Source organism: Dipteris shenzhenensis, chromosome 7 (assembly GCF_047967505.1).
Source record: "Dipteris shenzhenensis isolate YYH24624 ecotype China chromosome 7, Dip_SZ_1.0, whole genome shotgun sequence".
Lineage (NCBI taxonomy): Eukaryota > Viridiplantae > Streptophyta > Polypodiopsida > Gleicheniales > Dipteridaceae > Dipteris > Dipteris shenzhenensis.
In genome coordinates this window covers 24,442,807-24,457,848 of record NC_141602.1, presented here as the reverse complement: position 1 = coordinate 24,457,848, position 15,042 = coordinate 24,442,807, and the positions used below count along the sequence as shown (strand labels likewise).

Below are 15,042 nucleotides of genomic sequence, written 5' to 3'. Positions count from 1 at the left end.
ATTTCAGCCTTATCATCATCTGATCTGGGGCTGTCCTTACTGCTGAGTTTTAAATGTGGAGGCAACGGGGTACTAATAGACTTCCCCCCCTCCATTTTAAAGCACTGCAGTACTTTGTCAATGTACTCTTTCTGTGACAGAAACAAAAGTCCCTTGGACTTGTCACGAGTAATCCGCATGCCAAGAATATGATTTGCATCACCCAAGTCTTTCATGTCAAAAGACTTATGCAGTTGTTTCTTCAAAGCACTAATCTCATGCTGAGATTTACTGGCAATAAGCATGTCATCCACATATAGAATGAGTAGCATCAAACTGCCATCCTTTGCCCGTTTGGTGTACAAGCAATGATCGGTCTCACACCTATGATACCCTTGGGACTGCATGAAGGCATCAAACTTCTTGTACCATTCTCTTGGCGCCTGCTTGAGTCCATACAAGCTCCTCTTGAGCTTACACACAAGCTGCTCTTTCCCTTTAACAGCATATCCCTCTGGCTGACTCATATAGATCTCATCATGGAGATCTCCGTGAAGAAAGGCTGTCTTCACATCCATCTGACATAAATCCATGTCGTCATGAGCAACAAGAACACTGCTCTCAAAGTAGTCATCTTGACTACAGGGGAAAAGATCTCATCAAAGTCAATGCCCTTCTCCTGCTTAAATCCCTTGGCAACCAATCTGGCCTTATACCTCAGTAAAGCATTTGAATCCACTTTGACTTTGTAAACCCACTTGCATGGCAAAACCTTTCTGCCTGCAGGTAGCTGCACCAAGTCCCATGTATCATTTTGAAGTAGGGAGTCCATTTCTGACTGCATGGCTTTCTCCCACTTCTTTTTCTCTGTTCTTCCCATAGCTTCCTTGAAGCTGGAAGGCTCACCACAATCTGTCAGCATGATAAAATCAGCCACATTATTGGCTCCTGGAACAAACCTGGCAGGAGGCCGTTGTACACGGGTGCTCCTCCTAACAAAATGTTCCGGATTAGGCTGCTGTCCAGCCTGTTCGTCATGCATGACGGGTGGCTGTACCACCATATCTGGCTGTTCTACAGCCCCATCTGCTGGCATATCCAGTGGTGCATCATTGGCAAAATTATCTGGCTGATTTTCAGCCTGTATACCCTCTTGAACAGGGTTATCTGCAGCAGCCTGCTGCTGCATATAAATGGGCATTCTTTGCTGTCCAACATCAACATAAATAACCCTCCTGTATTCCACAGGTTGCACGGGTTCCTTGTGTACACTATCCTCTTTAAAGATGACATCATTGCTGCGTATAATCTTCCGTTTAACGGGATCCCATAACCTGTACCCCATTTCACCTTCGTCACCATAACCCATAAAGATGCATCTGATAGACTTTGGCTCCAGTTTGGTGCACAGTTCTTTGCGTACATGAGCAAAGCACTCGCAGCCAAATACACGTAAGTGCTTATATGAAGGTGGCTTGCCAGACCACACCTCCTCTGGCACTTTCAACTCCAAAGCCTTGTTTGGCGATCTGTTAATAATGTGAACTGCTGTTTGCACGGCTTCTGCCCAAAAGCCATGGGGTAATGCAGCATAAGACAACATACATCGAACCTTCTCCTGAATAGTTCGATTCATCCGCTCACTTGCACCATTTTGAGATGCATTATGAGGGGCTGTGAGTTCCTGTTTGATGCCCTTAGCTTCGCAAAACTGCACAAAGGCATGTGACACATACTCACCCCCATTATCGGATCTGAGGCATTTCAGCCTGCGACCTGTCCGATTCTCAACCTGAGCGACAAACTTCTTGAAAGCATCTAAGGCATCGCCCTTATGCTTCAAGAAATAGACCCACACTTTGCGTGTGGCATCATCAATGAAAGTAATAAAATATTTTGCACCCCCTAGTGATAACTGTGGCATCTCACACAAATCAGTGTGCACTAGATCAAGTGGTGCTCTATTCTGGGGAGTTCTCCTCTTATGAGGAGTCACAGAATGCTTGCCAAATATACAATGATCACAAGTAGGCAAATCTGAAAAAGAAAGAGACGGCAGATAACCCAAACGTGATAGTTCTTGCATTCCTTTAACAGACATGTGTCCCAACCGGCTATGCCACAATGAAACCTTTGGCAGCTCGGTTATGGCAACAACATGATTACCCACACTGGAAACATAAAGAGGGTACAAGGTATCACTCTTAAAACCCTCAGCCACTACAGCCTGGCCATCAGTAATCACCCATTTGGAATCCCCAAATGTGGTGTGGTAACCACTGTCATCCAATAAGCCAGTGCTAATCAGATTTTTCTTGATTTGTGGCACATGGCGGACACCATCAAGCATAAATATGCGTCCATCAGGGAATACTATCTGTATACTGCCAATCCCTGCAATCTGACATGCATAGTTGTTCCCAAGATGAACAACTCCATAAGTACCTGTGTAGGAAGTAAACCACTCCCTATGAGGAGTAACATGAAAAGAAGCACCTGAGTCCAAGAGCCAGGTGTGCATGTCATGGCCATCAATAACCAAAGCATGTGCTATTACAGCAGAAGAGCATAAAACATCATGTATGTCACTGTCACTGTCCTCTGCTGCAACATTCACTGCATCCAAGTCATCTGCCTTGGCCTTGCCTTTGCCTTTGCTTCCATTGCCTGAATCCTTTGTTTCAGCCTTCTTGGCTTTCTGATCCCGTATGAACTTGAAGCACTTAGACTTTACATGTCCCTTCTTGCCACAATAAAAGCATTCAATATCCTTTTTGCCACGGGACTGACTGCGGGATTTGGACTTACTAGCAGATCTCCCCTTCTGCTGAGTCCTGCCTCTATCCTGTACCTGCAAGGCATTTGAAGACTTGCTGCTCGCATTATTCTTCCTGCTCATCTCCTCCATAAGGAGAGAGCTCTCTACATCAGCATAAATAAGAGTGACATTCGAATTTGACAGGGTGGTCTTGAAAGTGTCCCAACTCTCAGGGAGGGTACACAGCAAGAAAGTAGCCTTGAACTCCTCATCAACTGCCAGGCAAAAGCCCTATGATCTGCTCACCCGGAAACTGAGATTCAAGCCCAGTAAAAGCATAAAAGTCCTCTGCAAAATCAAGGCATTTCCTTCACAAAAACAGATAACTGTGCAATCAACCACACACTGTGGTTCTCTTCACCTCAAGCACGAGGTAAATGAAGGTACTTGCTGTACTTTCAAGAAAACACAGTTTTTGTGAACTGAAGGATGATCCTGAGTGAAGAGCAGAGAGCTCTTTCTCCTTTTTCTTCCCAAAAAAAAAATTCTGCCTGCTGTACTTCCTGTACCTGCACACGTGTGCAGGGTACGGAATGCCAGAAAAAAAAGTTTTCGAATGTTCTCCCTGATGCAGCTCCCTGCAGGTACGGCGACGTCCGTATTGTACGGAGTCCGTACGACAGTACGGACGGCCGTACGGTCGTGTACCTGCACGAACCTGTGCGCCGCCCGGAAGAAGCCCGAGGGCTCAACAGCTAGCAGCTGCTATACAGCTGCTGGCGTGACACGGCGCCGCCCTGCTCATGCTGCCCGCGCCCGCGCCTTGCTCCCGCGCCCGTGCCCGCGCCCTGCTCACGCTGCCCGCGCCCGCGCCCGCGCTGTCGCCTTTTGGCCTGCGCTGCAGCCTGCTGTGGCCCGTTGGCCCTTGCAGAGACTAGGTAGAGGTCGAAGGGGGTGGGTAGGCAAGGGTAGAGGGAGAAGAGGCTCTGATACCAGTTGAAGGGGACAGAAGGGGGAAGAAGAGCAAGAGGGAGAGAGTGTGAGAGAGAGAAGACTCAAGTGTGCGGGTGTGAAGTGATGAGCCACACCACAAACTCATTAGTTTTATTAGGATTAGGTTTTATCCTATGACTGTCTTAAGACAGTCATAGATGTCTTATCTTTAATAAAGGGGTGGCAATGTGCCTTTACCCCAACAAATTTTTACTGCTGACCAGTTTGCTGAGGATATGTCACAGGTTATTGAGCAGGTAAAAGAACATATTAAGAAGGCCCAGGTTCAACAATCCAAGGCAGCCAATAAAAAAAAGAAATGAAGTTTATTACAAGGAGGATGATCGGGTTTTATTGAAGATTGATAAAAGAAGAATCAAGTCAGTGAGAGGAAGTACCAAACATGTCAAGCTAGCACCGAAGTTTTATGGTCCATTTCAGATTTCAGCAGCTTTATATGCAAAAGAAGGATCCAGAGCGTATGAGCTGAAGTTACCAGCCCACTGGCGTATGAAGAACATCTTTCATGTGAGCAATTTGAAGAGATACCATGGTGATACTTCTGCGTTTTTGGATACTCAGCATCAAGAAGAACCTGAACTTGAAGATGGGACTGAAGTTCTTACTCCGGAACAGATCGTGTACCATAAAGAGAAGAGTACTCGTGGAAAGAAGAGATATATGTATTTACTGAAGTTTAAAAACCAGCCAGCTAGTGATGCACAATGGATGGAAGACGAGTTCTTTACAAATTTTCCACAGATACTCGCAGATTACAAAGAGGCGATGCAATGGCAGAAGTAACAAGAGAAAGTGCACGTAAGAGGAAGAGACAAGCAATAATCTAGAAGAGGACTTCTGCTCATTCAAGCAGGAGGGAGTGTCATGACAAGAGAAATGATTATTTAGTTAATTAATAGTCATTAGAACTTTATTATTGTTAGGCACCAATTTGATGGTGCGGTTATATCTTTGTATTTATGATCGATCAAGCGGTGTAAATAGTACCACCAAAACTATGTAACATTGGCCAATGATTAGTAATAAAGATGTGCACACACGTGTCTAGGTCCTAGGGGCAATAGGAAAGGGAAAGGGTGCATTAGAGTGCATTGAATGGTAGGTGCATGGGTCATAGGCTAAGGGTAGGTGTAAATGGGAAGATGGAACTTGAGTGATCTCAAGGGACATTAATGAAAGGGTATCACCCTTTCATTGTGAATCTCACGTTGCATTCTCTCTACCACATGGCATTCATCCGTCATCTCTCTCCCACCTTGCATGTAGGTCGAAAAAAGAAACAAGTACTCTCACGAGGGCGCTCTTCCCCATTGGAGGGCCAATTGGCATTCAAATTCTGCATGCATTGCACACATTTGCATTTTCGAAAAGTGTGGATCTTCACAAGGCCTGTTTACAAATTTCCAATCAACATTTATTAGCCTTGTCACATATTAAACCACTGCATTTCATTTACATATGTCTTGATCAAAATGCACCCTCTGATTGAAAGTTACAAACCATACCTCAACACCTTTGAGATTAATACGAATCAGTTCACGTCGGCTCTCCTCATTTGGAAGAGGTATGTAAATCCTCTTCTCTAGTCTTCGCCTGTGAAGCCATAAATAACCCCCACACAACACACACACAAAAATTTTGAAAAAGCGCACCAATCAGTTTCAGGTTGTTACTATGGTTCTTAACCAAAATTGAAGCTCACCATGACAATACGACAAAGCAGCAAGAACGCTGAAAAACTAGACACGAAAAATGAAAATCATGTATCAAAACCTACTCTCCTGGTATCTTATGAATTACTTCTTACTGCCTTTGCTGGAATACTTACATAATCCAAATTCTTTAAACAGCAAAACACCCTCACCTAAGTGCTTCATCAATATCCCAAGGAAAGTTTGTTGCTGCCAGGACCATGACTATTTTCTTTTCTCCATCTTCACTACCACTGGTACTATTATTGACACCATCGACTTGGATAAGCAACTCTGACTTTACACGCCTTGAAGACTCATGCTCTCCTGAAGCCCTGCATGTATTGAAGCTTGCAAATCAAGCTCATGCACACCACTCTTTGCAAACTTTACTGAGTACAGGTAAAGTACTGTCTAAAAGAGGTGACTACATGAACAACATTGCAGAATCACAGAAATTTTATTCCAGGACAATGTGTGAAATCTATTAATGCAGTGAATGTCCACATCGTCTGTGATTTCACAGCAAAGACTAGCACCTATTCATCCAATTCAAACCTAGGTAAAAAGTATATAAATTTGAGGGTAAGCACCACCACGGTCCACCCAAACATCGAAGAAAATGCTTATAATTCATCTACATTGGTCAATGATATATAGCAGCTCTTTGTACTGATCACATACCCCCGTGCATTGCATAGGGAATCAATCTCATCAATAAATATTGTGCTTGGAGCATATGCTCTTGCCAGATCAAACAAGCAACGAACCATACGTTCACTCTCGCCCCGCCATTTTGAAGCCAATGTTGCCGAAGAGACATTGAAAAAAGTAGTTCCACACTCTGTTGCCACAGCTTTGGCCAGGAGTGTTTTGCCAGTCCCCGGAGGGCCAAACATCAAAACTCCTTTCCAAGGTCGACGTATGCCCTGAAAGAGAATAGGCAATATTGAATTCTAACATCCAGTAAAACAATATAGCTTCAACCCATAGATTGAGACTTCCATGGACCATGACATAGCCTCAAACAGCAAGTAGAGTTTCAGACGACTTTAAACCATACACATAAATATATAGAGCAATTGCCAACCTTTACAATAGAGAGCTTCATTGATTCATTCAAAAGAATAAATAACTTCCCAATCTAGTCTGTGGTTGTGAGTTATGTACATGTTCACTCATTTCAATTTGTGTAAGAGTACTCTCTCTCTCTCTCTCTCTCTCTCTCTCTCTCTCTCAACCTCCCCCTGTCCCCCTTCAGCCTGTTGCGGTGCGTGAGCTGCCTGTCATGGGTTTCCTGCCGCATTTGCAGCTGCTGGAGCTGTCACAACCCTGCTGCTGATGCTGCGTTTGGAATTGCTGGGATCCGCTGCTGTCCATGTCAAGAACACCAGGCCCCTCTAGGGCTGCTGGCTGCTGGTCTCGCCATTCTTGAAGGGCAAGGGCTGCTGCACCACTGCCATAGGCAGCCTTGCTGACTGTACCAAAGCTGCCTGCGCCATAGCTACCTCAGCCCCTAGGCTGCCCCGGCTCACCTTGCTAGCTGCGCTGTGGACCACCCGGGCCTCTCAAAGGCCTCAAAAGCTGCCGCATTTGACACCGCCTGCAACCCGAACCACTCAAGAAAATCAAGAAGCTTACCAGCTGCTGCCCTTCGAACCAGAAAAAGACCTGCAAACCAAAGGAAAGCATCCAAGAACCAACCAAGGTCAAAGACACTGTCAGAATACACCAAGAAACTGCCAAACATGTGAAAGGTTCAAGGAATTTTAAGATGCTTGATATGCTCTGAAAAAAAAGGACTGTCAAAGTTCAGATTTATTTTGCATAATGCTTTTACAAGGATGTGTAGAGGGTACATGGCGGAAGCAAGCTTTGGAAAGTGCTGTAACAGCATATCTAGCAGGGACACCACCTAAGGACAGCTCTGATGTCATCACCCACCTTAACAAAATATGTTTGGTCACGCGTTTCAACATAGCTATGATTTCAAAAGATCTAACACTGTTGAATTTGCTACTTCACTTTGATCATCCGTCTGGGGATTGAAAGGAGAAAAATTCAGATTCATCCCCATATTATCAAATAAGCCTCTCCAGATTAGGCTGGTCATTCTAGGGTCTCGGTCACTAACAATGGACTTCAGTAAACCATGGTGCTTAAAGCTCTATGCTATAAAAACCTTGACATATGATCTGCCTTCATGGTTGATCTGCCTTCATGGTTTTGCATACCGGAATGAGTGGCCTGCTTGCTGAATCCATCAATGATAATCCATATCCCATCATTCCCATACTTTGATCATGGCAAATAAAAAAGGAAGTCCATTAGTTCGCTAAGTGCCTTCCATCTGTCATGTTTGGCCTTCTGACAACAAGTAAGGCATTCCATAACAAACTGGTGTATATCTTTACACATAGCTGGCCAATAAAAAAACCTCTCTCAAGCCTAAGGGGTAGCTGCAATTCCTTTATGCCCGCATATTGAGGTGCATGGCATTCCTCTAGAATCTTTTGCCTCATGTTTCGTGTGATGCATAGGCAATCATCCTTCATTTAATAACCATCCTTCATGGAAAACTGACTTGTCGACTGTCCCTCTTGTTTGAATTATTATCATATTCTAGGCAGTGGCCAATGTAATGTAATAAGTGGGTTAGGGGCACTTTTCACTCTTAGAGGTTTTTCCCCCTAACCATAGTCGAATCCCTAACGACGGTTAGTGGATAAGATAGGGTTTTGTCACTTAGACAAACCCCTCACTTCTCTTTTGTACTCACTTCATTTCAGTCCACTATTCAATAGACCTACGTTCAGCTCACTCTCTTGCTCACTCATGTACCACACTTTCATGCCACAAGTGTTGACTATTCAAAGGACACTCTCTATATAAAAGGCCTATCATGTATTGTTGACATAGCACATTTGGAATAGATTGAGTGTTTCATAATTCCTGTCTCTCTCCCCATGGCTTTCAGTATTTGGTTTGATCCTCCGTGATCTTTATGCTCATTAAGTGATAGATTAGGCTAGTACGATCCGCACTTTGTCATGGTATTAGAGCATAGGTTTAGCTCTCCTAGCTTAGCTCATTAGTGGTTCACTAGGATTGCTCCCATTCCTAGATTAGTTTTAGAATGTAAGACTAGTTTTTTACCTTGAGAGTTCTTCATTTTAGAAAAGTTCAGTTCATTGTTAGCTTGGGTGTTCCTTGCTGAGAGAGGGAGAGAGATACATTTTCCGTCCCCATTATTCTTGTGAGAAAAATATAAGGGATCAGAAATCTGATTTTGAGAGAAAGGTAGGCTTTAGACCTCATTTGTGTGAGAGTTGATTACTTCTTGGGCCTCCATAGCCCTACTCCTAAATGGGACTGCTCTGATCATAGAGGCGACTCCTGCAAAGGCCAGTACCGCCTCCTACAACAACCAGTGCCTCCATCAAGCACGGCTTCTTCGATCAGGAGAGGCTCTACAGACCGCCAAACAAGAAGTGTCCAACGACTTCACGTCAATGCTGGGCTGCTTAAAACAACCCGAAACCAACCTTATCCCTTTGGGGCATAGCACCTACAACCAAACGTAGGACAAACTTTCCTAGTCTTTTGAGCTTTGTGCATATGATATGCGCTTAGCTATGTTCCCAGTAGATTGCCAGGGATCAGCAAAATGTTTGGCAAGAAATTCATTTACACCTATGCAAATGTTGTCCAAGTAAGAGCGAAAATTTTCCCAATGTAGTGTTCTACAATAGTGTATTAGCCTCGAGTTTTCTATCAGAACCCAGTCTAAGTAGAGTTATGTCATGTGCAAGGAAGAATTTCGAATTGTGTGTTTGCTACGAACCATGCCTTCACGGTGGCTTCTCTCTGCTAGTGCTCCATTGACCTCCACGACGAAGGGGCAGCTCCAATGACCTTACTGCACAAAGTCCCGCAAGAGCCGCTCCATGAAATGCCAACGCCTTGCAATAACTGACAAGCCTCCCCTGACGGACAGCCATAGCTCCAGCAGCAGCTAGGGGCCTTCAACGCTTCGCATGTAGCGTCTCTGCAACAGCGGCGACGCCCAACCACACAAGCTGCACCAAGCTCCATCTTACGGCTCAGCACACAGAGCAGTCCAATGTCCAAAGCATCACGGCCAGCCTACAAGCACTACCTCTCCATGCACAAACGAACAAACGACCTATCTCTTCAATGACTCAGCGTTTGCAGATCTATATGACTGTGTGGAGCCTCCAAGCACTCGTCCTAGCGGCTCCATAGTTGAGAGCAAGCTCATCCTCTCCAACTCATTGTCACCAACGACTACATCAACCACGACCTACTGCAATCCACGACCAGTCGCTGCTGCAATCAACCACGACAGCTCCAAGCTCCCATCTGCAAAACAGCCAAAAGATTCACAAAAAGCTTCCAGCAATCCAGCCGTATCAAACGCTGCAACAGCGTGCCTCTGTTCTTCCACACCGTCGTCGCCCAAGATCTATGCACCTTCAAAGGTTTCTTTGTAAGGTTTCCAAGGTCTCAGAAAAATGCCACATGGCATGGGATAAGATGTAACTCTGGTTGAGTTTGTAGTCACTAGGGTTAGTTCAACCTTGGTCCATGGTCAAGCAATCCGAAAGAAACCATGGTTTAGTTAACTCACCAACAATAACCATGGTTAGGGTAAGATCAAGCACATAGCCCCTGCCAAGCACAATTTGGAATTCAGCATGTGAATCCCTGTGCCACATCATCAAGGCCCCCTCTTCTTCACAAAAACTTCGACAAGGCGTAACTTGCAATCCAAGAGGAATTTGCAACGCTCCAAAAAGGAAAAGCGATCTTCTTTTCGAATGCTACGCGCCTATTAGATCAGAATCATTGTTAGCAATTAGACACTACCATTGAAGCAAAAGCACTCATGGTAAGACCTTTGCAACAAATGGAAAAGCGACGCATGAATACAAAAAGCATGCCAAAAGCACAAGTGCATGAGATGACCATAGCACAAAGCATGGCATCCACACATAAAGCATCAAGGCACATGGAAGAACAGAGCATCATGCATCAAGCTACATCATGCGAAGAAGACAACAACATCGACAACATGCATTGAGAAGCAACAACCTTGCCACCTTCAGCCCATATGTTTGTAAATCAAACCTGACCACCTGAGAGTAACCATGTAAGAACCCAGGGGAGGATTTGATCTTGTAATGCACATCTGACCACCTTGTAGTAGCCAAAGGATCATGGCACCAAGGGGAGGTGTTGAGAGTTGTGGTGTCATGAGCACATGAATTAGAGGCTAAGGTAGGGTATAGGAAAGGATTAAAGTAGCCACCATAGGATGTGGACTACATGGTGTGGAGATGTGGATTGAGGATATCCACAAGGAGAGATGTGGATGAGAGGATCCCACAAATGTTGACTATTCGAAAGGCACTCTCTATATAAGAGGCCTATCATGTATTGTTGACATAGCACATTTGGAATAGATTGAGTGTTTCATACTTCCTATCTCTCTCCCCATGGGTTTCAGTATTTGGTTTGATCCTCTGTGATCTTTATGCTCATTAAGTGATAGAATAGTCAACAATTGTGGGATCCAGTGCTCATGTTTCCGGACTCAATCCCACACTTTCATGCCACAGTCACCACAGTTTCAGCATAGACATGGGTGGACTGATACACCAGCGGCCCGTGAGACCTTGCTCATGGAGATACATAGTTTCCGTGAGTGTGAGATGGAGCTGACTCGCTTCGCACCGGAGTAGGTCCGCTTCAACCAGGAGCAGAGCCGCATCATACAGGAGCAAGCTAGGGCCATTCGGGAGCAAGCGGGTCTTATTCAGGGACTCAGACACGATATCATGCAGCTCCGACAGGAGGTCACAGCCATACACACTCTCCCGGGGAGTACCCCGATGATCGAGGCACAGATTGCGAGCATGCAATCTGCTATTAAGGAGACTTCCAGATGGGTTGACATGGCCAAACGGGAACCCGCAATGGTAACCGTTTCAACTACCCTCATGGAGCAACAGCAGAGAGCCAGTAAGGCTCTCAACATCAGAGTACGCGGGATCCCACGCACTGAGGCTACACTGATGGTAGATGTGACTCCATTCGTGGCCGCTACCCTGGGTGTGGCTGAGCACAGGATAGAGAGGGCATGGCGGGAGGGGAGAGATCCCAACCGAGAGCAACCCCTGATCATACGGTTCCATGACACTCAGGCACGACTTTCAGCTCTACGACGCAGGTCAATCCTTCGAGATCAGCCAGCGATCTTTATGGATGAGGACCTCACACCTCTACAGGTTGAGGAGAGGCGCTCTTTGCTGCAGCACCCGGAAGGAGGGAAAGTGGACAATGGTACGAGAGGAACGACTTCTTATAGGCCCCCGTAGGGCACCTGCCCCTCCCCTACATAGGGAAGCGGGGTCTATGAGACTCAGATTTCCGAGACCTTGTCCTGCACCATTTGAAACTGTAATGGTACCTTATGGTCAGAACCAGGGAACTTCTTGGAATCCTATACAGGCCACGACATAGTCTTTTATACAGAGACACATCAGAGTCCAGAGCGCCCTCTTCCAATAGTCAGCGGATATACATGGGAGTCTGCCTGCAAAGATGAGATGAGGGATACACGAGGAGTTCGAGATTCGGGTGGAGTTGCAGTCCTTTTCAAATCCACACTTCGGGGGACCATTTCACTAGAGCAGAGAGATACACATTCCAGATTTCTTTAGATCCGGATTCGACACATGGACAACCGGGATCTGTTTGACGCAGTTTGCTACTTCCCCCCTAAGACCTCCCACTTTGCCAGAGATATCCGAGGTGATGATGAGACATCCCCATTTGCTGCCCTTTATCAATCCATTGTTGACTTCTCTAGTCGCGGAGAAGTCCTCCTAGTGGGGGACTTCAACGCGAGGACAAGGACCCGTCAGGTACCACTTCTTGACTTCAAAGATGATTCCACTCCACTGCCAGATATTGACCTTGAGGAGGCAGGTGTGCTACGGGTTTCGGCTGATAGGCGAGGTCCATTCTCATCTTATGGGCAGGCCCTATTAGACCTCAATAAGATACATGATCTCATTATCTATAATGGTCTTGACAGATTGCCTGCTTCAGGTGGTTTCACATGCCTTCCACATGGGAGGGGCTCCAGTGTTGTTGATTACATCATGGGATCCCCTATCTTCACATCTCACATTATTGACTTCACTGTAGCACCTCTCCCCCCAGGGACTGATCATACATACCTTTTCTTTAGTACCTCCATCTCCCTTCGCATAGCACCTTTCACCCCACTCAATGCTTACTCCACCTACCACGATATATGCTTTGATCGAGATCACTCACCTTCTTACTCTGGCCGTCTATACATACTTCTCGCTTATATTGACTTCATACCCCTTTTAGAGGATCGTGCTGCCCTTGTCACCTGCTCACTACACGAGGCTGCCATTCACGCTTTCCCTCACACCACCCGCCCACCACCCCCTAGAACCGTACTCTGTAATAGTTGGTACGATGATGACTGTAAGGCTTTACGCCGTCAACTCAGATTCGAAACCAAAAACAGTCTTCCAAGCGCACCATATACACTACGCGAATACCGTAGACTCGTACGCAGGAAGAAACTAGACTTCGTTCGTCAAAACGAGGAGGAGCTACTGAACATTTTATTTAGTAACTCCTCTAAGGACTTCTGGCGGAGATTTCTAGAAGAATGGTCCCCTCCGCCACTCACTGTGACACTCAGATCTGGTTTGATTATGCACGCACACTTTATGACATCCCAAATCAGCCAGTCCCTAACCTCTCACACATGCCTCGTCTCACATCCTACACCCTCTTCACTAGAGGAGGGGTAAAGGATGCCGTAATGAAACTTCATAATGGCCGAGCAAAGGATCATGAGGGGCTATGCACTGAGTTCATTGCATATGGGATTAACCTCCTAGCCCTGATCTTAGCAAAGCTTTTTAATGAAGCTGTTTGTTTGGGATTTCCACACACTTGGACCATGAACACTATCTCACCCATCCACAAGGCAGGGGATCCCATGAGCCCGAAGAACTACAAGACCATTATGATTGGACATCTCTGTTAGAATTATTATTGTTATAATTTAGCAGTGACCAATGTAATGTAATAAGTAGGTTAGGGGCACTTTTCCCTCACTTAGAGGTTTTTCCCCCTAACCACAGTTAGTTCACTAACTACGGTTAGTGAAGGATAAGGTTTTGTCACTTAGACAAAACCTATCCCACTATTCAGTTGTAACACACTCTTCTATTGCAACTGTTGTTTTCAGCTCTCACTCTCACACTCTGCTCTCTCTCTCCCTCTGCAACTCACATTTGGTATCAGAGTGGATTGACCCTGCTCCCTGCTCCTTGCCCAAAAGCTCCTTGCTCCAAGCTCAACAGCTCGCTGCCCGTCCATACAAGCCTGTCATCCGTACAGTCTTCCATACAGCCGTACAGCTCCCGAGATCGCCGTACAGCTCCGTCCATACGTCGCCCTACAGCCCCAACCAGTACAGCTCGTCGTCAGCCCGTACAACTCCCGTACATTCCGTCAGCCCGTACAACCCTCGTACATTCCGTACCGTCGTGCCAGCCCGTACAGCTCGCCATAAGTGCTAGTACAGACTGTTTCATACAACCGTACAGTCGCCATACGGATTTCGTACAACCCGTACATGTGTCGTATTGTGCCGTACATCCGTACACAGGTGTCCGTACTTGACTGCTCTGGGTACGTACTCCATACAAATATCATCTGTACAAGAGCTGAACATGTCCGTACACAAGAGAGTACCCGTCCGTACAGCCTGATTGTACATTCCGTACAGTTTCGTACTTTTGTACGGAGTGTGTCATCAGCTGTCTCCTCAAGCCTCCATGTGCATACAAGGTCTTCTTGAAGGAGCATTTTGCAGGCATTTGGAAGCCATTCAAATTCGAGGCAGAAATTTGCTTTGCAGGCCATTTTGTGGGCAGATTTGGACACTTTGTGTATTGGGAATTTTGTCAAATTTGGGGCTTTTGCATTTGTTGCAGAGATTGCAAAAATTTGGGGCTTTTGCAATCACACTGCAATTTTGCAGTGAAATTCGGAGCTTTTGCAGGCAGAGAGCAATTTGTGCAACATTTGGGGCTTTTAGACCATTTGCCCCTTTCTGGTTGCATTTTCAAGCCACAAATTGAGGCTTTTGTGTTGGGAGAGCAATTTTGCAGGTTTCAGTTCACACTGCCTTTCTGTAAGTGTTTTGAAGAAATTTTGGTAGGTTTTGGGAGAGATTGGATGCTCTGGCAGATTTCTGACAGAGACATTACAGAGATTTGAGTTGCATTTTTAGCCAGTGTTTGGCTGTATTTTTTGGGAATTGCGCACTCCATTCCCAGCAAGGGAATTCAGATTTGCATTTGATGTATTTTCTTTCTCAAACATGGCCCAGCAAAATCAGAATGATTTCCAGTTCAGTTGTCTCTCACAAGAGGATAAGTTGGATGGTACCAACTACTCCCTCTGGAGTTTTATGGTACGCAATATTCTGATTTCCCGTAATTTGTGGGACTATGT

The 15,042-nt window shown here is 45.6% G+C and overlaps 1 protein-coding gene across 1 annotated transcript in view; it reads right to left on the bottom strand.

Moving 5' to 3' along the window:
• Window positions 1–15,042, bottom strand: part of ERH3 (P-loop containing nucleoside triphosphate hydrolases superfamily protein) — a 97,244-nt gene that overhangs the window by 39,309 nt on the left and 42,893 nt on the right. The window contains exons 4-6 of the mRNA XM_087376839.1: window positions 6,127–6,371; window positions 5,616–5,777; window positions 5,257–5,344 (exon numbers count right to left, since the gene is read on the bottom strand). Coding sequence (XP_087232965.1) covers window positions 5,257–5,344; window positions 5,616–5,777; window positions 6,127–6,371 — 495 coding nt within the window. The remainder of the gene's footprint in view (window positions 1–5,256; window positions 5,345–5,615; window positions 5,778–6,126; window positions 6,372–15,042) is intronic.